The sequence below is a fragment of the Triplophysa rosa genome, linkage group LG16, assembly GCF_024868665.1.
Source record: "Triplophysa rosa linkage group LG16, Trosa_1v2, whole genome shotgun sequence".
NCBI classification, from domain to species: domain Eukaryota; kingdom Metazoa; phylum Chordata; class Actinopteri; order Cypriniformes; family Nemacheilidae; genus Triplophysa; species Triplophysa rosa.
This window is the reverse complement of record NC_079905.1, coordinates 16,910,188-16,933,804: the sequence shown is the minus strand read 5'-3', so window position 1 is coordinate 16,933,804 and position 23,617 is coordinate 16,910,188. Positions and strand designations below refer to the sequence as shown.

The following is a 23,617-nucleotide window of genomic DNA, read 5'->3' as shown; positions in this document are numbered from 1 at the left end:
TAACCAGACCTTTAACCCCTTAAACTGACTCTTATTCGTATATCAGACAAAACATGTAAAACTCAAAAAACATAGACGGGCCATTTATCCGATGTCAGATCTTATTATCAAAAAGCATCACTTTTTGCGTCACAGAAATAGTCATTTTTTGTAGAATTACTATCAAATTATTGTCTTATTTTACAGAAAAAAATAAAAAAATTTATTGAATTATTTCAATATATGTGGGTAGGGCATTCTTTTAAATTCAGGTAAAACATATAAAATATCCACAAGAGCATTAAAAGGTTTAAAAGTTTCTGAGATTTTAACAGAGGTGTTGCACATTCATTAAAGACAATGTTAGCATCCATATATTTTACTCGCAAAAAAATTTGCATCCTTGCTCTGTTTCCGGGTTTAGAGTCAACATTCTGTCAATTTCAGAGGTTGTAAACTACAGCACTGACATAGCGGCGTCTTTAAATCATTCACAAGGCTCTTATCCAATGGGAAGACATTTCTCTTATGGCATCTGTAATATCACACAGTAGTAGACAGAGCTTGCAGAGGTCCCTATAGGGTTTGTTTCTGCATAGGTCTGCAAGTGAGTTGCGAGGGTTTATGGGCTGCGAGTGTTTGTTTCTGTTTTGTGTGACTTTCCCTGTGATGCTAGTGTGTAAAACTCAATCCCTGATCTCATTAACTGCTTGTGCGACAGACGCTACAGGAGTTTATCACTGCCATTCTGGACCGATCACGGGTGAAATTGTGTGTATCAAGAATGCTTTTTAGGAGAAACTGAAAAAAGTGGATTTCGGACTTTTATTAATGAAGGTATTTGACAAAAATGTTTAGACAAAAAAGCGGTGTATCCATATTGTTAATGTACACCGTAAAAACTGTAATGCAGAATTTTACGTTTTTTTACTGTGCTTTTTCACTTAAAATGTTCAAAAACCAGATTTTACGAAATTTTTGAAATATAGTCAGATTACAAAAAAGACCGCAATTTTACAAAAATAACAGTAAAAGCATGTAATTTTACAGGGGAAAAATATATTTTACTTAATATTTCTGGTGCCCCAGCGGCAAGACAATTTCAGTTTTTTTACAGGATTTGCGATCTAACCAGTGTTTACATCATATTATTAGAAATGTATTTTCTAATACACTCTTAAAAATAAAGGTGCTTAAAAGGTTCTTCACAGCGATGCCACAGAAGAACCATGTTTGGTTCCACAAAGAACCATTCAGTCAAAGGTTCTTTAAAGATCCATCTCTTTCTTACTTTTTATAATCTGAAGAACCTTTTTACGCCATTTATGTAATATATATATATATAATATTATATATTAATTATAAACAATTATATTAAGTATATTATATTTCAAATAAACAGAACTGAAGAGAATACCTTTGTGTCTCTTAGGAAACAGTTACCAGCTGACAACATTTGCCACCCAGTGTTGCACATACAGCCTCTTCCTGTCACTTTCTGTGAAAAGCACATTGAATGATACAAGACTGTCACTGGCCTCTTTCTCGCTATCGACCCGTTCACTAACCGATACCGGCAGACTGATTTAAATCAGGGTGGGAAGAGAACAGAAACCCCACCGGGTGAGTGTGCATGTGTTTTTTAATAAGGGACACATATCCTCTCAGGGTTTCCTCTTCATACAGTCACAGGAAATAAACCGTGAGCGAGGTAAACGCTTTATTCCACCATGACACATCCCATGCAAGCCGCCTTCCTCCGCCGGTAATGCGGCTAAATCTGCGGGATTCAAAGGGAAGTTCAAAGTTGTCAATTCTAATTCCTCCAGAATCACGGGAGACGTCTGAGTTTGGAAGCTCGGCTGGTGGAGTACGTGACCAGACGTCGAGGGATGTCATTCAAGCTGGCAGAACATGAAGACAATAAGCCCGCGAACATCACGTAGTCAATAATCATTCAGAGATGGAACAGTACTGATGCTATATCTATATATACAGCCTGGACTGTTCGTACTGGATCTGGATTTATAACACAAAAAAGTTCAAACTGATGACCTCACAACCCCAGTGTGTCACAACCCCAACCCACCTCACAACACTTTAGTAAATGCACTTCAGAAATAGCCCATTATTTGTATATGTACTGTATATACGTGAAATGTATTTGAGTGTTTAAGGCCTTTAATGTCCCGGTGAAATGAAAATTACATATTGAGTGGTGCAGGGATGACGTATTGTTGTAGGCCAACCTGTGATGCGTTTCCCTAACAACGACATAACTCGCTGGTTGACCACCATAGTACGATGGATCATGTTTTCCGAAATCGTAGTAACTCTGTCGGAGATCAATCGTTTGAACCAAGTTGGTTCAGCAATCTAGTTGATGACGCCACACAGGTGGTGGAGTAATGACGTCTACTAATAAATACGTTCAGATCGAATTCATGTCAAATTCTTGCTGTAAATAACATATATTGCATTTAACGGTGACTATAGTTATCCTATTTTGTTATCTGTTGTTTTATTTCACGATATTTCATTAATTCATAAGTTTCCTCCTACGTCACTCCGCCCGGGGATTCCCCAGGGTCCTAGTGCACGTAAGTTTCAAAAAACAGCGCTTTTATTTTCTTAACAAACTAAAAGATGTCAAATTAAATTTGTTTGTATTTCGAATTATGGATATAGAATGCACTGCATGTTGCTTGCTTAGTTTGCTCAAAGGCATTATGCTTGTAAGTCTACATGTCATAATAATAAGGAACGATGCTTCTAACCACAGCTCTAGACCTGTAGTTCCAACAACGCAACTTTGCAATGCTGTTTGCGATTGATCGTTGGAACGATGGTTTCGGGAAACACTTAAATCGTTGAACTATGCTGGAACGACGGAACTTGCGACCATAGTTGGCTAACGATGCTTTTGGGAAATGCACCCCTGGACATTTACAAGTTACACGTTTTGTCTGTCAAGATAATCTTTACAAATTTAACGACAATTGTTACTTTTGAAGCCTAATAAAATGTCCCAAGTAAAAAGCTAACATAAGGCTTTAAAGACTACACTACGGTCGCTCAATTCAATGTCACCACCACTAAGCCTCCTACAGGTTTAAACTTGATTAAAAACGTGTTCTCTGGTACGTACTTACTCAGTGAATGAACCCCTATCCACGTTTTAGAGATTTGTGCCCATGTTGCATTATATGTGCGATGGTGTAGTTGCTTTTAGCAACTTCTTAGCAACAGCCATTTTTAAGACACAATGAGCCTTTAAAAAATACAGAGCAGGTCATAACTGGTGTGTTTTATGTCATAGATTAAAACTTGAAAATATTTAGAGGTTTTGTCAACAACAAATCTCTGAGGTACTCTATTTGCAATGGAAAACACATGGTTTTCATTCGATATTCCTTTCGCTCGGAAAGCGTATACGGAAGTTAAAACCATTGCAACTTTTGGTTCACCGGGACTTCAAAGGAATAGTACTCTCAAAAATGAAAGTTATGGTTTTATTTGACTTATCCTCATGACATTACAGATCAGTATCCAGGAATTCTGTAGCCTATTCTTCATTTTCCTTTTTTGTACTTTTCAAAAGGAGAAGATGAACAAAATGTTGATGCAGCTTTACCCGTAAGAATGAAAAATCACATATGAGATCTCTTTAACCTTTCGATTATTTCTCCTAGATTTGAGATTAGATTAGCAAGAGATTAAATGAAGAGCAAATGAAAATATTGTTTAAATCTCATCTGCGTCTCAGATATTTCTTCAGAAAAAAAGACAACACAAATGTCTCCATTAAAGAATCAGAAGAGATCTCAACAATAGCCAGGTTTCCATTACAGATTTGCGCAAAATTTAAGCGATGTATTTTAAATGTCGATTAAAACAATATGGCGGAATGACTGCGTTTCCATTAAATGATGTTATGCGATTAAAGTGTGTTTTGATTCTACTTGCGATAAGTCATTCTGGCCATACTTCTTCGTACGTTTTATGGCAGGTTGCAAACAAACTTTAGTGCATAGTGCTACCTACGGTGATGAAAGAGGTAAGAGAAATGTCTATATTTCCTTATATATTTTCATATTACCTCGCTGTTCCTAATGAATCTCCATACTGCACTCACTCGTTTTCCTGCATTTGGGCCATCATATAAGATATTACTTCTATCCTTACATCCTATCTTTCCAAATGTTCTGCCAAAACATACAGCGAATGGTCATGTGACTTTTTTATACGCCACGTGACTTGTAAATACTACAAAAAGTGTTTCCATTGCGGTTTTGCGAAATATGCCTTTATCGTGTTGCCTGAAAAAACACCTCATACGAGCGTGAGAACTTTTTTGCGATACATGGTAGTTTTTGCGAAATTGACGTGTTTCCATTGTATGTATTTTCAATGCGCTATTTCAATTTGCGCATTTTGAAGGGTAATGGAAACCTGGTTACAGTCTCAAACTGAGCTCAGTTTTGTCAATATCATTAAAAAGTCAATATCATTGAAGATCTCAATATGAACTCAAACATTTCAAAATCTCAAATACAGATTAATTTACCCTGTACAATCCACATTTATTTTACACCTCCATACTCTTGATGTATTTTAACAATTGTTCAATATTTGTTTTTATTTCTTCTAAGCCATTTTAAGAGCAACATTAACTCTCCAGAGCTATGAAAGAGCAACTTCAATACATTTCAATCACTAATGGACAAATGGGACAAATCGACGTCAAGCTCCAAAACATACAAAAAGTGTCGCTATAGCTAGTGTGCTATATTCCAAACACATAAAAGTAGCATGATGGATATTTATATTGAAGTGAACTTTTCCTCAACCAGTGAACTCAACCAGCTTCATCAAAAAATAAAAATAACATTTTGACAGTATATTTCAAGTTCAAAAATGTATATTAGCTTATTGAGCACACAGCTCTTTATTTATAAAAGAAACGCTCAACCGCACAAGAGCGTAGCATTTACCGCTGTGATCTTCAGAAACATCAACTCTCACTTACAGTAATTGAGGTCAAAAGCCCATTTGCATTCTCTATCATACACGCATAACGAGGGCGTTTTTATTAAACAAAATATCATACTATCACAAACGTACAGCACGTGCACTTATTTTTAGAAAGCTATTTGACTGAGTCATCAGAAAATTGACAGTATTTTTGTGACTAAGATGGGGAGGAAAATCTGCTCCAAGACACATGGTACAGCTCACAGGCTGCCAAAAATCAAAAAGGAAAAAAACTTGCTTGGAGCACACGAAGCTCACAGACACACTAGGAAGCGGCGAGAGACAAACATACACAGACTCCCATTGAGTCACACAAGCGAAACGCACCAGGGCGCATGCGAACCCATGCTGAGATACACGCCTACAGAGATCACAGACACAGAGGATTCAAAGAGAGACAGAGGGAGAAGATGCCATGTTGTCTCTCAAAAATCAATCCCATGATGCATCAGTGTGAGGTGTAACAGATGGCTTATTGATAGTATATCTCAAAGACTAAAGCCTGGATTTTCACATCAGCATACGCACGATGACATCTCTTTTCTCTGCTCTTGACAATGCTGACATTTCAGTTCATTCTTTTATAGTGCAACACTTAAGCTTTATTCAAGGGTAAATTTGTGTTTCAAAGCCGTACTTTGTGATTTCAAATCTCATACGAATCAAATGCATCTTTATTTTTCTGACACGAGCTTACGGAGCACATGACAGTTAGCTCGGGGGTCCTCTGAGAAATCTCCCCCTAAAGGTCTTTGCACATACAGTCCGAAATTTTCGTATGCGTTTTTCGTATTTGGCTCTTGTTTGTACGGTGTCTCTGAATGGTTAAAAAGGCCACTCAAAATGCTTGACGGATGCGAAAAACGCAGAAAATCGAACCCGGTCCGAATGTTTTTATGACGGACGAAAATATCGGAGGCAGTGTGTAATTGTGATTGACACAACGTGAGGTCGTATTTATTTTTTAACATGCGGAAATTTCGGACGCAAATTTCGGATGCAGATGAGATTTATTAAATAACTCGATTTCTTCAAGACATCAATGAGAATGGAGAGAAAATGGAAACTTTAGTTTAAAAGGATAGTTCACCCAAAAAAGGAAAATTCTTTCATCATTTCCTCACCCTCCCCAAACAACGGCGGTACAAATTCACTTTACTGTATAGACACAAAACCAATGGAAGTCAATGGGTACCACTGTTGTTTAGTTACCAACATTCTTCAAAATATCTTCTTTTGTTTTCTGCAGAAAAAATACAGAATGACAAGAGGGTGATGACCAAATGATGACATCATTTTTTATTTTTGGGTGAATTATCTCTTTAGGTCTTCTGTGTCAGATACCCAGAAATATCACAAATGTATCCATTAAAGATTCAGAATAGATCTCAACAATGTCACAAACTGAGCTCAGATTTGCCAAGACACCGATCAAAAATCAACATTATTGAAGAACCCAATATGAACTCAAACATTTATCATTACATTAACTCATATCCAGATTATTTTACCTACAAAATCTACATTCAATTTACACCTCCATCATCTTACTGTATTTAAACAATTGTCTCATTTCTTCCTTTTTTCTTTCTCCAAGACACTTTTAGGAGAAACATCTGAGACTACGTTGAAATATAAATGAAACACTATTGAAAACTCAATCTACACTCTTAAAATAAAGGTGCTTAAAAGGTTCTTCACAGTGATGCCAGAAGAACCTTTTGGTTCCATAAAGAACGTTTAACATCTGAAGAGCCTTTCTGTCTCACAAAAGGTTCTTTGTGGTGAAAAAAGGTTCTTCAGATTATAAAAAGTAAGAAAGAGATGGTTCTTTAAAGAACCTTTGACTCAATGGTTCTTTGTGGAGCCAAAAATGGTTCTTCTATGGCATCGCTGTGAAGAACCTATAAGCACCTTTATTTTTAAGAGTGTACTGAATGTGATATAAATCCGGTCAGCCTGACTTGTGATTTAGTCAACTAAACCTGTGCTTCAACATAAATCATCACGATTATGCGCACATACTGTATACTTATAAAAAAATATTTTTGCGAATAACTTGACTGATACAGCGGTGCGTCTAATCATGGACACAACGGCTTGTTTAAAACCATCGTGTAACTGGGAAATTCAATGAAGAATGAATAGAAATGTAGTCTATGTATTGTGTATTATGTTTATTCTTCCTGTTTCATGTGTTTTGTCATGTGATTTGTTACTATATTTGTTACTATTAGTCTATAGTATTCATAAAAGGTGATAAAGATATTGTCAAATATATGGACTTAAACATTCTTCCTTACTTTACATAACTACTTTACACCATTCTTCCAAAAATGATCAAATGTTCACTCATATTTGTAATTCTAAGGTAAATGTCATTAAAATGATTTGAATAATCATCATAAATAAGAATGCATAAAAAGGTATTGTCTCTAATGCTAAAGAGGACATTTGTAGGTGTGATATCGTACAGTGTAGTCATATGTAGTCATAAAAAATGACCTATTTCTGCAACATTTACTAATAAAATCTATCATGCTCTATTCTAAAGTAATTGTGGTGCCAAATTTCTGATTTGCAAACTGTTTGATTGTTTCTACCGTCTATTGAATTCAACAAAAACCGTGCAGTCAGGGTTTTATTTGCAGACCTGTTTGTGATATCTTAAAGGAAATAAGAGTGTTTCTTAAAGGTTGAACAAAATACAGCACACTTCAATTGTAAAGGCCATAGAGAGAGAGTGGAAAACGCTCATGAAAAACTAAATCACAACCGCAGTAAAAATATTTCACAAACATAATAAGTGGACCTCAGGGAAAAAACAATAAAGTGATGAAAAATGTATGATATGACCCCTTTAAACATTTATGAATCTCAGATTGCCGAGTGTCATGTTGCATCGACTTCCACAAATAACCATTCGGGCTCCGGGGTCCTTTCTCAGAGCGTTTTAAGTTACCTGGTCTCAGCAGAGATCAAGCTCTGCCTTTCCTGGTGGTTATCTAGACCACCATCCTCGCAAAGTCGGTTAGGTTGTTCAGTATTGATGGTTCAGAGAGTTTCATGTACCTGTACATATCGGCAGCTAAACACTGGTGGCAGCTAAAAGACCACCACAATCTCCAACTCTTTTACACTCATCCTCCAGTCCTTCATTTAGTCAGGTCAGTCTGAATAAAAGCATCAGTACTTTTTTTATCTCTCTAGCAGGTGGTAAGACCTTCATCGAGGCCTTTTGAAGGAACTCCGCAATCCGTTAGAGCCCCTGCTGCCTGAGTTAAGAGTCCTGAGGCCAGATGTGAGGAAGACTCCATCTCCTCCACCGCTGGGCTTTAAAAGGCCACCTGGAATGGATTGTACCTCAACTCCAATCCCCGGAGGATGAGAAAGGCTTCGGGCAGGCAGCTCTGTATTCAAAACTCTGCGGCAGAAAGCGCGGCCAGGCACACAAAGGTATGAAAGCGGCAGCTCCGGTCGGCTTTAAACACCACAGCTATGCCATCAGGGCTATTGTGTGCAATGAAAATGAGGTGTGGGAGCCACTTAAACACACAGTGTTGTGCAGATTGAAGAAAGGGGCGGCACGTGGAGACTAACACACAGATGCACACGTATGCGTGTACATACGAACGCCAGCCAACAAACAAAACTGATTGCTAAGGGGAAAATACACACTCTAAGCAAACAACAAACTGGGGCTAATGCATTCTGGGTAAAATTAGGCCTCCAGTCGCCGATAATGAGAGTTTGGATGGAAGCAACAAATGTGGGCAGCATCACAAATAAACTCCCTGTAGACGTTTAAAATAACATGCAGGCTGCTGTCATAGATAGATGCACATGTGGAATTAGTTAACGAGGATTTGCATTAGCCATACAAATGATTTAAAGACCTCATGAAATGATGTACTATTGCAACTGATGTATATGCTTTTGAAACACGAGGATGGGGTAGGATACATATAGCTTTCAAGTGCACATGGGGAACTCGTAACTCAGAATCGAGCGTTCATTATAACTTTACTTCTAACAGTAATTCAACTATTTTACGAGGTGGCTGATTCATATGAATTTGTAAGATCTGGTGAGGTTAGTGGAGGGGCTTCAGTATGGCGTTTTTCTAATAATCGTACGTTTTTGTACGGTTCATATCGTACTTTGATCCGAAGCCACCTCGTAAAATAGTTATGAAGTGCTGTTAGAATGAATGTTGTAATGAATGCTCGATTCTCAGTTACGAGTTTCCCACTTGCACTTGAAGGCTGTTTATTACAAATGAATTGTATAATTCGAAAAAAAAACACAGAAATCAAATAAATGCATCAGACAAAACAATCGAGAATGTAACATGTCACAGTCAGCCTGATCTCACGGGAATTCGTGAGCATTTTATGAGCTGGCAAATTTGTATGAATTCGTATAATGTGAAACGTACAAAAACGTACGATTAGTAGATAAAAACAGTACAAAAGGCCCACACGTAAAGCCAGTGGCGGAGCCAGAGGGGTGGCACTGAACACCCCTGACATCCAATTGGCCACCCTGGGTGTCACCCCAAAAGTTGATTCGCTACTTATGTTGATTGACATCAGATTTGACCTCTCGTTGAACAAAGCTTTTATTTCGACGTGTGGCGGCAGTGCTTGCACGTGACGTCATCGCAACGCAAAGTCACGAAAGTCAAGCGAGTCTGCGTTTATCGCTATCTTTACTTTGTTTAGAACGGGAAAAAGTTGTTGTGCGATGGATTGTACAGCGCAAAATTTGAGATTTCTTTTTAAAGACTGACGAAAGATATAAAAGATGCAAATGGATCGCTGCAATTTGCTAAACAAATGGAATATTAAAACGTACACGCTTTCTAACCATTTAAAGTTCAAGTCAGACTCAGCCAGGTAAGTTTTTTTGTTGAACCATACCATTATAGTGTTATCTACCTACTTTCTAACGTTACACTTTTAAATGTTGCGTAAATGTAAAGTTTTCCCAGCATTTTCTAACCTTAGATAAACATAAACGGTCTTGGGAGAGGTCCCCTATTTCTTTTAACATTCTTAGCAGGTGTACTTCATACAAACTTTAGAAATACACAAGAAGGAAGCATCGTGTTTTAAATAAGTTTCAGTCTTTAGCCTTGGCTTTAGGATTCCTAAACAACTTTTCATTGTGTAAGTTAACTTTAGGCTCCACATACATTGTTTACATCAGGGTAACAGAGGCTTTGAAAAAAAATGACAACAAGGTGAACAAAACTCCAAATTTAAGATAAAAGAGGAAAAACGGTCTCTGCATAATAAAAAACTAGCTACGACAGTCGCAATCTAAATAAGATGAGGTGAAAATGAACGAATGTGGATGACAGCGTCTTTGCTCTGCTACAGTTTTGAGCATTACAGCCAATCAAGTTCATGGTATGAATATACTGGCCAATCAGAGGCATTTAAATGATTCACCGGTGAAGAAGAGCTGTGCTGATGTGCGCCACGCTCACAAAGTTTATCATTAACAACCGCGTACAGATACGATGTAAGAAAGAGATTCATTAGAGTAGTCAGACTCTTTACTGTCTAACCTGAAGCCGTTGAGTGTTTTAGTGATGTTGTTTTCTATATATTTCCCGTTTGAACAACTGATTTTTATGTTCCTTACAGAATCAAAACAGCAATAAAATAATTCATAATCATAAAAAATTACGCTTCTCAGCGCTTTTTGTAGCGTCATGTTATCTGGGTTAAACTATGTTTTCAACATTTTCATTATTTATATTATATAATTTATTTCACCTACATACATTTAGAATTACATTAATCTCATTACGTTGTGCAATTATTTTGTATACACAACTCTGGGAAGTAAACTATCACTTGTACCTCTAATCAGCAATCCTAGGATTTATTAATTTATAATTCGATGCCAAGTCAGGGTTACACACACATTTTCTGTCATGGTCTGTGGACCCCCTGAAGTAGCCTAGGCTACCCCCTGGCCACCCCATATATAAAATTCTAGCTCCGCCACTGCGTAAAGCTAACCGTCACTTGTGTCGAAGCAAATCGTATTAAAACGTATCAACATAGGCGTACTTTGCGGGTGGGACAAGTGGGACTTAACCCCGCCACTTTAGGGGCCATTGACATCTAAAAGTCACCTAAAAATTTAAATCAACGAAAAATAAGTAGTTTTCATAAGTTGTTCCATATATCGCACTTAAAAACATCACTGAAAACAGCATGTACGATTTAAACAACACAGCCTGTACGACGTCAAAGCAATTTGCAGAACATCACACGCAGAAACCAGATCGGGGCCGGATTCACAAAACATTCTTAAGAAGAAAATTCTTCTTAACTTCCATGTTTTTTCTTAAATTCTAATTTAAGAAAAAAGTTAGGAATGTTACGTATTCCCGGAAAAAAACTTCTTGAGACAGTTCTTAAAATGTTCTCAAGATTGATCTTAGGAAAAAATTGAGAAGAATCCAAATTCTCGAAACAAAAGCGGTCGTAAATATCATAAAATTACGACAGCCTCACGGTTGTCTTAAATCTCAAGAGGTAAGATGTTTAATACATATATTTGGTTGTTTCACATGTGACTTGTATTGTTTTGAGCCAGAATCATAATTTTGATGTTTACTTGCCATTAAGGAATATTTATTTTGATATAATAATGATAAGGTCTAGCTCCCTCACTTTAGCTTTCATTATTAAACACAGAGTGCTTTTTACATTATTCTGGGACAAAGTGACTCGAAACGGAGAGGGTCACAAGTATTATGCCGTAGTAAAACACAAAAAGTATTAAAATAAGTATATTTTTTAACGCTTGCTAACATATTAGCTAACATGCGATCGTAAATGCCATTTAACACAGCATGCTAATATACTGTATATATAGGCTATACAAGAATGTGATGTGCTTGTTACACACATAAAGTTTATTGTATAGATAAACATAAACCGTTACCACACGAGCAAGCGAGTGTAAGCATGTTATTTTATTCATACGACAAAAAGATGTTCTTAAGAAAATATTTGAGAACATTTTAAGAAATGTTTGAGAATCGCACTTACAAACATTCTTACGAACTTCCTATTTATCTTAAGAACAATCTTATATTTTGTCTTAAGAACAGTTTAGTGAATCAGTTTCGTCTCATCTCATCCGCAGTTTTATATAACGTTTCTTCAGGAAAAGATACTCAAGATGAACTTTTTCGATGTCAATAATTTAGGCATATTGATATAAAAGTTCTTTATATTTCTTCTTCTCACTGTCATTTAATATAACAATAGAATAAAATGCTTTATTTCAAAATGCTGTTAATGCTTTCTCCGACAAGCAGATGTAACAAAACCTGTTTTCCGGTATGTGGCATTCGACAAATAACTTGTTCCGAGTTTCCCCATAAATACGACCAAAAAATTAAATACTGCATATTTCTCTTACAGTATGTATTATCTATTAAACAATGATCTGTCAAATTAATCACTGAAAAATGATTCCTAGAAATAGAAAATTCCTAGAAATATACCAGCCAGCCTAGTACTGGACCTGAATACAACATACTGTAAGCTTAAAATTCTGAATTACAATACATGCTATTGTTAGTCGGACTCTAGGTTTTCACTTTTTTCATTTATCAGGCTCTTTAATTAAATAGGAGTTCAAAAACTTAGTTCTATTGTTTCTATAAATGAAAACTGGCAGTGACGCTTACATCTGCAGTGCTTTGTTTAACACTTAAACCTTGGTAATAAATCTTCCTATTAACTCAGTGTCTGATGAGTTCAGTGGTGGATTTATTAGCTTAGTCACATCTTTCTTTCTAACAGCCGGGCTGTCACTCACACAGTCACTGTTAGAACAACTAAATAGTCTGTCCATTCAGACTAAAATATGGGCCTAATATACCTTAAATATGTGAGCGCTGCCACAAACTACATCCTCAAAGTTTATGGTTGGGTAAATCTGTGGCCATTAGGTATTAAAGGCCTTATAAAGCAAAGTGCTGTGGTCAGCAGTGCTGTTCCTAGTCTAAGGTGTTTCTTTTGTCTAAGCTTGACCAGACCTGTCAGTTATTCCCTCTTACACACACACACACACACACGCACACACACGCACACACACACGCACACACACAGGCAGTGATTTCTCTCTCCTGCTGCGTCTGATCTCCATCTGGTCTTGGGTTTATCGTTGACTGCCAGCTCTCTCTCTCTCTCTCTCTCTCTCTCTCTCTCTCCGTCTTTCCCCTCCCTTTCTCTCTCTCTTGTGCAAATCTGGCTTAGGACACAAACACCATTATCTTTACAAAACGCACCCATATCTAAGGCTTCAAAACCATAATGTTAGCATAATGTTGGAGAAAACCTGCCCACAAACGCAACGTCCAATGCAACAGACGGCCATTAATCACGACCACACTTTCACCAAACACACACTGAAGCCTATTATCAGCCATTTTGAAAGAATAATGCTGAACAAACGCTAGCGTCCCCGTGTAAGGACCTGATAAGAGAACACATCAGCGGTGTACGCGTCCCAGCAGCCAGGCATACTAATGAAAGATGCTAAACAAGTGACAGCCGACGTGAATGTGTAATTACTGCCGTTTGCTATTACTATTGTTCATTCGTATAATTTCGGGTTTGTGCGAGTCTTAACAGTATGTGTTAAATGTCGACACACGTGCTGTGGAAATGAGTGATAACTCAGGTCGTGTAAATGACGGAGTGGTGTGCTGCTGTATTTCTAAGAGATCAGATAGCTGGAGGTTGATAGAAGAGATGACAAATCTCTCAGATTTACATTAAAGGATCTGAGGTAGAATAATGTAGAGACTTGGGGGGTGGGCTCTACTAAAACACCCCCAAAACACCCTGGGAATCATATAGTGAGACCACAAAGGACTAGTTCATCCAATTATGAAAATTCGGGGATAATTTAAACACCCTCATGTCATCGCAGATTTGAAAACAAATAAATAATGTTATATTAAAATGCTATCATGTTATCTTCTTATACAGTATACTGTATTCAACATTAACGTAATACAAATGACTTGGGTTAACTCTTTCTCACTAAGAGTCGCTATTGACAGAATTTTCCATCATTTATGACACAATATTTCCCCGCCATTAACAAGGTTTTCTGGATTTCAGTGTTTTCACGGTTATATAGTGGGGGGCGGATTTGATATATTGTACAGTATGTTCATTTAGAAGAAAATATTCTGAGGGCCATCAAACACTCGTTATTTTCAACCCAGCGTTGGATCAAAAATGGACCATTATTATTCAATTATTCATAAAAATTAACCCTTGCTGGGTTGTTTTAACTCTTTGTTGGGTTAAATATAAAAACATATCTAGTTAATTCAACCCAACAGTTGGGTTGTCCCCTTTTGACCCAACGCTGGGTAAAAGATAACTCAGCTGGCTTGCAACTTTTTAAAAATGCTGGAAAGGAAAGACTTAATAAAGCAATACGTTTGTGATGTAAATAAATAATATTTAAAGTTTATAAGTCGTTGGATACGTTGAATACCCATCACAAAATACATAACAATGCGGTAAGTTCAGACATGGTGGCATGTTGTTCTTGCATATGACAACTAGTCACGGGACGCACGAGAATCAAGGAAATTCGACGTTTTGAACTTACCTTAATGATGAGGGTGAGTACATTATGAGAGAATTGTCATATTTGGACATACACTGGGTTATTTTCAACCCAATGTTGAGTCAAACAGGGACGAAACCAACCGCTGGGTTGCAATTAAAATGTGCTGGGTTGTTTCAAGGCCACAATTCTGGGTTGTTTTAACCCATTATTGGGTCAAATATAAACATTCTGGGTTAATTTGACTCAATGGCTGGATTTGGAATGGCCTTGACCCAACACCCAATTTATTTACTTTTTTTCAGTTTTGCATGACTCACAATTACATTTCTCAGAAAATGTAGAAATGAATTGTTTTATTATTATTGTTGTTGAATCACATAATATTTATAGCTCTGATATTTTTGTATTGCAAAGAGGAGCAGTGTGTCACACAGCTACAGCCAAAGTTCAGCACTGATGGGCAGTTCAGTAACAGCATCCTCATCTCCCCTCACAGAGGATGCTCAAATTGGAGCCAAAATGGCTTTTTGTGACCTGTGCACCAGAGCCACATCCATCGCTCTACACTATGTATTGATTTCTGAATTTTATATTATAGAGTCCTTATTTCTATTTATCCCATATTGTTCATGTTTTCCCATTTTTCAATCACAAATGCAGAGAAGAATGGCAAAAATCCACAAGCCTGCTTGCCTGTCTTGATGGAGAAGTCTGATCGAATATACTCCTTGAATAGCGCTCCCTTTATACCTTCACAATGTCCATCATACGAAAGGCAAAAAATCTATGTGCCATATGGAAATAGATTTTCACTATTCTGTAAGACTTTCTCAGTCGCTATCTACAAATTGCAGACACGAGGTCTGGGAAGAGTAAGAACAGGAAATGGAAATGTCAGTTAGAGATAAAGACAGAAGAAATAGAGAAGGTGGTAGATAGGATTAGAATGTAGATATGAATCACATTAGTAACTAAATAGCGTTCCTGTCGAGCTCCCGATACAAATTACCGTGGGGAAAGGCTAAGATGGGGGCTTACGAAGTTGACCCTCTGGATTTCAAAGCACCATTGATGCGTTAAGATGCTTCTCCTCCCTGAGGCAGGCGGGTTCAACACTCGTGCGATAGTGAGAACTGTTTAGCATCTTATCGGAGGTGTTGAGACTCCAAACGTCAAGCCGGGCGTGAGAGAACACGGGAAAACAAAAGCAGCATGGGCTGAATGAACTACATTCTCCTGTAGAGCACTGAGGAGACAAACTGGGTGCCTGTTACAGAACACCACGAGCATTTGTTAAGACTTTATCTTTCGGGTGTAACAAATTGAAAAACAAAATGAAACATACAGTAGTTCTGCTTGCGGATGTTTAGGTATTTTACTAAAAAGTGATTTCTCATTTCATGCATTTGGTAGACTCTTTTACCCAAAGTGCACGTAAGCTAAATGTTTTACCGCCTCAACCTTCTCAACCTCTTTCAAAGATTTTGTGCCACCGACCTTGCAACTTTGGCAAATTGAGATGAATAGCTCATCATATCAGCCTATACCTTTCCAGACGACCAATCACATTGGAACTGGAGATTTAAGTCAGCGTTTGCCATTTTTGTGCTCGGATTGCATCAGGCAGTGGGCGACTTATCAATGTAACATTTTGGAATGTGAACAGATGCAAACTTAGAGATATCAGTGAATCTGACTGAGACAGGGGGGAACTAGACAGGGAAACAGGTGCGAGGAAACACATCAAGATGAGGTATCACCGGGCTCCTCATGAGAGTCTATGTCAGCGAGACGGAGTGGCTGGAAGAGTCGATGTTAAGATGAGAACTCATCACGCCACCGCCTGTACCTCATCCTCCCGGGTCTCTGACCTCGCATGCCACTCAAGGAAGTGCATTTACCTGCCGGCTGAACACGCCAAGCCGTAATGCAGTTCAATCTGTCAGCCTCCCTCCAGCAATTTGTACACATTCTCCGAGGAGCCCGCGACGGCTACAAAACCCGAACCAAATAGGTGAGGAACGAGTCAATTAGTCTGTCCATCAGCGGGGCTTTCCTCGCCGCTGTAATGGCCTTGTTAGTCCAAGTGGGTCTTGATCTGTGAAGTTATTTCAGCCTTTCTTCGCCCGGCTTGAGTCAGCAGTCACGCAGGGCGGATGTCCTCTCGCAACGTCCTCCCTCAGTCATCCGTCCTGTCAGTCAGCGCAGCATGCGTCTACCAAAGGAGCCGGCCACTCACCCGCTGTGTAAATGTGCGTGGAAGTCAAGAGCACTGACTCACTAAAAGTGATAGCAACGCTGGAGTTTATGCCAGGAACGCTGTCAGTTCAGGAGTAAAGTCATGGGAGTGTGTCGGAGTGGAAAAAGGGCAGTTGAAGTCAAGATAACAATACTTTATTTCTTTATGACTATATTAAGGTCGTATGGTGAACAAATAGGTAGTACACATTATTCTAAACAATGACATTTGCCTGTAACCAGGCTTTCTAGTTTGGCTGACATCATTATGACGGCATGGGGCGAAGCAGAAGTCAAATATTCCTACTGTCCTTCTGAAACCTCGTATCTCCATATTCTGGGATTTCTATTTTTTGCCATTAATCATTATTATTAGTCACCCTTTATGTTTGTCACTGGGTTTTGCAAATATCTAACCAATACAAAGTATTAAAAAGTGCTTGTCAACTTTGACAACACAGTACTTCATCATTTTAAAGAGAAAAGTGTTTTTCCATTTCCTGAAAAACAGCGAATTTGGATATCTGAGGTTTCCGAAAGACATCGGCCATGTTTCACACACTTCACAATCCAACTAATTCCCAGTCAATAAACAATCCAGGTAATACATATATATTTTCCGAGTCCTGTTTTACACAGAAATATGTCACATTATGAAAATAAAAGTCGCAAGAGATGACTCACATTGACCGCAGTGGTAGGTACTAATGTGCTTACATTGTTCGAGGCCATGATCCCATTCTCAAACTACCTAAATCCAAACAAAAATGTCTGAACAGAGGTCGAATACATTGTGGACACTTCAAACAAGTAATTAACATTTTGCGCTGGATCTGCTTGTTTAAATCGATTGTACAATGAACAGTTTAAGCATTCTGTGTGCACCCTGTCTGCTGTCTGTCAAATGTAAGTCTAATATCTATGTATCCTCATTATTTATTCCAGTACAGTCTTTTTATCTACACGACTTAATATTATGTTCCGTTCACAGATCCACATGGGTATGATAAAAACTTTATTATTCATCATTCCTCTAATGAAGAGAGTTCATTAACTCACTCTCTGCCCTCCGGAGGCTTTATTTCGCTGATGAACACATAAGCAGTACGCTACGGAAATGCCAATTAACCCCATTTACGTTTCCAGACTGCACACCTGCACAGAGACAAACACCGCCTCATCTCAAGATACAGTATACCATCAAAACAGCAAATGCAAGAAAATATCTTTTACAAATCCCCATATATGCATGATGAAGGTATGGTATAGATACAAAATGGTGATTTAACACCGAAGAAACAAAATCACAATTTGAATTACAGCTGCAAAAGGTGAGTCACGCCGGGTTGATTGCCAATTTGCAGTATGTGTCGACAGAGGCAGACAGCACAGGGTAGTTAAATGCCGCACAAGTGTGGCTTAAAACATTTTTACTTGTTAGCTTCACATGAGCAACACCTCACAGGACACAAATTTACAGCAGGGCAGCGACTTGTTAAAGACTTTGTGAGGCAAACACACCAACAATAATAAATGTGGGTGAGAGACAAAACCTGGTAGTATGGTCTGATGGGCCACCTTTCACCCTATTACCTACATCCAGACAGCCGCATGTTTAGAAAAGCCAAACGATGCCCACAAGCCCCAATTATGGTATGAGAATATCTCACAGGGGTAATTTTGATCATTATATAGCAACCGAGGAATATGAGAACTTTTTATTGACTGTATAGATTGTATATGGGAGGATGATATGGGAGGATGATCAACCATGATGATTAACTTCATGAATCGGGTAAAAATAGCATATAAGGGAAACTTTTATTTTAACAGTGTACAAAACAGCTCAACATATACTGTAGAATAATATATATGTACAGTATATGTATGACAGAGAGATACCTGTACATCAAACTGATTGAATGTAGAATATAACGATCAAAATCCCTATTTTCTCCTTCCGCTTCATCTGCCCATCTTTATACCAGTGTTCTCCAACCCCTCTTGCACATTTTGGAGGTGTCCCATATTATTTGACACCCATTTTAAATCCCATGGCACTGAGTTGAATGAACCAGGCGGGTTAAATAATGCTAACATCCAAAACGTGCAGTATCGGAGGGGCCTCTAGGACCCGCATCTACAGTAGAAACACTGCTGTATATTGCTCGCGTGTTTCAGCACCACGGACAGCGACCGGTCTGGTGGCTCGTGCACTTCAAACACACTTCGTTTCACTTTGACCATTTAATTTCCTGTTCAATTACGTCGTGTAATTTCTGTACTACGTTAACTGAGACGATGTTTTAGGTTGGAAAATACAGTATCCAGAAAATTCAAAGCACCTAATGACAAAACAATCACATTCATTTAAACTGTGTGACATTATCACATTCAATTATTATAAAACCTCTGATGGGTACAAACACAGCGAAACATTTCCAGACATACTGTAATATTACTTACTGCGTGTTTGGATGGTCTGTGGAGATGGTCCTTGAGGGATGCTTGATATAGCCAACGTGTGCATATATATGTGCGTGCGTGCGCGCGCGCGCGTGTAAAGCGGGGGGTTGCTCGTAAGACCACAGGTATATAAATGTATTTCAATTGCTCACACGCAGGTGCTTATGGTCGTTTAATACGCCAGCTTAAGAAAAAACTTCAACTGTCAAGTGTCGTGAAATTGCTCTTGTACGATTAATATTGCGTGCGTCGCGATTCGACATGTGCGAGACGGATCTCGCCAAACGATTGCTTTTAATATTCGGATAAATGAATAACAGTCGAATGTTTCGAAATTATTGAAACAAGTTGTTATTTTAAAGGAAAGATACAGTTGTGCTTAGCCTGTATGTATTGCTCGATTACAGAGGCTGACAACAAACACCATAAAGCGTACGCGAAAAAAGAAGCGATTTCACGTCGAGTCGTACGGAGAGGTTTACGCACTATTGTTTACAAACGTCGGACAATCGGAATTCGTACTCACGAATACAAGACGCCAGCGCACTTGCCATCATTGCCATCGCCTGAAAGACTTGCAGGAGAAATAAATACCAAACGTCGATGAGAATTAAAGGGTTCCGGATAGTGTCGCGTGTGAAAACTAGTCAGAGCTATTAAAAAAAATAAAGTGGCCCTTTTCTTTGAATGGTAAAAATGATGTAATATCGGCAAAAGGAAACACGGCAGCTACACACAGACAACGACGACAGATCGCGGAACCTCCCTCTCCTCTCCCTCTCTCTATACTGTCCCTCTCTCACTCTCGACGTCAGAGGGCAGAGCTCCTCTCTCGCTCTCTCTCTCTAATCTGCAGTCTGTAGTGTGCAGTCTACATGAAGACACCGCCGGTGGAATAGAGTGCAGATTAGAGCGCTCATTGGTTGATGGAAAGACAGATGGTGCGTTAATATTCCAGATAAATAGTGCAGACCTCCTCCCTGCACAGAGTTGATGCCTTACAGAGAGCAGCCAATGGAAAACCGTGATTCCCAGTTCCCCTCTTCTCATGTACTGTCACTTTGATGTATGTAGGCATTCTGTCACTGTATTATATCAATTCTGTTTCGACTGGAGCATCTTCGCTTGATTCTTTTGTGGGAGACAATGTACTGTATTGTCATTTCCTGGACTTACAGCTTTTACATTTCGCAGTGCTGTATTGAGGGGCCTTAAACTATTGTTGGTTTGTTCTTAACCTAAAGTACTAAACTTGTATTGAAAGAAAGGTTTGTACTTAAAAACAAACTGTAATTTTACATAATTTAACAGTTTTTTCACATATGAAAAAAGTTTTTTACAGATTCAAATGACAGAAATAAAAAACATGTAGTGTATTTTTCTTTTATTTTTAGTATCGTTTTTGAAAACATTTTTGTACATTTTGCATTTATGATATTGGCTCACTTCTTTCCAAAGTTACTTACAGTGCATTTGACCCTTGTGTGGTGTTTACTTTTTTTTAACTCAGCCAATGTTCACAAAAAAAATTAGAAAGTAAAATACTTTACAGATTTAAATAGTTTAATTTATTACAATTACAAGCGACATTACTGCATGGGTTATATTTGTCGTTTATCTCTGTTAAAGTGACATTTACGAAAAAAGGTGCTTTTTCATTTTTTGGAAATTATGTACTAAAACAGAAAAAATATTTTTATTTTCAAAAAAAATGCTGAAAAGACATTCATTAAACAAACTTTCTGTAGTAAATAAATTAAACATCACAAAGGGTCAAACAATATTTGTTATTACTATGTGTGTTCCCTTGGGATTGAACCCCATGCCCTCTGTGTTGCTAACACAATGGTCTACCAACTGAGCTATAGGAATCATTTTCTTATGATTTATATTAATAATAATAAAATTAACGTTATCGCATACCAAATTGGTCTTGTTTCTTGCATTTATTTCCATACCGAATTCTAACTGGTGTTTTCCTTCGTGCATCTGCAAAGGCGGCATAAAAGCCACATCACATATCGATTTATTGCGCGGCTTACAGAAAACAAGACAGGAAAGCGACTCTAAGGCTGCATCTTATTCATGCAGAACAAAACCCTAAAACCTAAACAAACCTAAATCTTTAGCTCTCTTCTTGTCCCCGTCCTCTGAACACTAGTATTTCCTCCAGGAAACGCAGCCTGACTGTCTTGTTTCCAGACTGGGAATAGACGCACACCTCTGTGAGAACACAGATCTAAATTCTGTGGCTCTGTTCTTGGCCGTGGAAGCTGAGAGGATGAGTCACGCTGGTTGAAAATGATATCTCACTATTCGATGAGAGCAGCATTTATCATGTGAGTGAGGGCGCAAGCAAACATTTAATTATAGACCTAGTCCATTAGGATGTCAACACCTCAGCAGTCTCTTCCCCCCAAAGTCAATAATGACCTTTAAAACTTTTTGATTGGTCGGGACGAAATGCCGTGCAATTTGCATGTTTTCAACTATACCGCCGCAGCATCCAAACAGGCAGTCGTAAGTAAAGCCAATCCATTGCCACTGTCAATCTCATTGTCTCTATAGATTACTCATAAACTCTTCCGAGCATAAATTCAGCACTCTTCTATTAGACAACGGGGAGATTGGACGGTGTGAAGTGGGCTGCAGTAATTACTCATACATACATCATAACAATTGACTGCTCTTGCCGAGCACAAACCGAGGAGTACAGAAAGATAGGTAGCATTTCATTATTCCCCGCTGCAAATGTTTCTCTGCGGAAACTTTGAAAGAGTTCTCATTTACATTTGTAACACCATTGGAGGCAAATAATTTACATGAGTCCATAAGCAATAGTCCTATGGGGGACACAAAGGGTGCTGTAGAGGATATTTCTACACACCAGTAGACCTATTAGCATTCATTTTTAAAAACCCACTTGGAGAGATGGATGATTATTTCTTGCTGTATGGTATAAGTTTAAGAGACGCTGAATACATTTCTGTATTAATTTGGGGAAATTGTTTGTTTTGGAAGCAATACATTTTCAGAGAGTAAATCATCCTGGATGCTGATTGCAGTATGGACATGAAGAGACCAAATGGATGGATAGACAGACAGACAGATGATAGACAGACAGATTAGATAGATAGATTGGATAGATAGATGGATAGATAGATAGATAGATAGATAGATAGATAGATAGATAGATAGATAGATAGATAGATAGATAGATAGATAGATAGATAGATAGATAGATAGATAGATAGATAGATAGATAGATAGATAGATAGATAGATAGATAGATAGATAGATAGATATAGATAGATAGATAGATAGATAAACGAACGAAAAATAGAAAGACAGACAGACAGACATAAAGACGAATAGGCATACGAACAGACAAGACTGATAGATAGACAGACAGACAGATAAATAGAGACTGACAGACAGACGAAAGACAGACAATTAACCGACAGATAGAGCTAGATAGAAAGACAGACAGTCGACAGACGCATAGATGAAGATACAACAGACAGACGGACAGATAGATAAAGATTGATAGACAGACAGACAGACAGATGGATAGAAATAGATAGAAAGACAGGTAGATAGACAGATGGATGGACGGACGGACAGACAGACAGAGTAAGAGAGAGAGATCAATAGAAATCAAAACCTTACCACTGCAGTATTTTTAAAAGTATCTAAACAATTCTTTTTCTTCGAACTTATGAATTCTGTCTGGGTCATTCCTTTAAAACCAAGACTTCAAATAAATCTTCCCTAACAAGGCCAACTGCTACAGAGAACAGAGGGATGACTTATCTGCCTCTTCCTATTTCTGGATCAATTCCACCCATCTATTTTCATCAGTCTTAATCTCACACTTTTCTTTTTCCTTAGTTCAGAACAAAGCCCTCAACTGGTCAATCTATTTCAAGGTTGTTCCGAGACAGTTAAGATCAGTGAAACCCCTCTGGGATATGTTTCATCTGCCCAGAGACTTGGGTTCATATCCCACAACAAACTCAGTTATTCTGTGATGTGTACCAGGGCAATTGACAGTGTGACATGTAATACTTCACACAAGCATGAAGTATACTGTACATACATGACTATAAAGTGTCACGAACTGTAAGGTGGTTAAAATTGTGGTGAAAATTCTACCAGAAATGATAACCTAATAAATATCTATGACGGAATTGCGACAGTGATTCAATTCCTAAACTACTGTACCGCTCTGCTCCAAGCACTTTTCATAAGTAATAATGTGACATATAAA

The 23,617-nt window shown here is 38.1% G+C and overlaps 1 protein-coding gene across 1 annotated transcript in view; it reads right to left on the bottom strand.

Annotated features, from left to right (window-relative positions):
- gabbr1b (gamma-aminobutyric acid (GABA) B receptor, 1b) overlaps window positions 1-20,143 on the bottom strand; it is a 122,129-nt gene extending 101,986 nt beyond the window's left edge. Inside the window, exon 1 of the mRNA XM_057354098.1 lies at window positions 19,348-20,143. Coding sequence (XP_057210081.1) covers window positions 19,348-19,411 — 64 coding nt within the window. The 5' untranslated portion in view covers window positions 19,412-20,143. The remainder of the gene's footprint in view (window positions 1-19,347) is intronic.
- Between the last annotated feature and the right edge of the window lie 3,474 nt (window positions 20,144-23,617).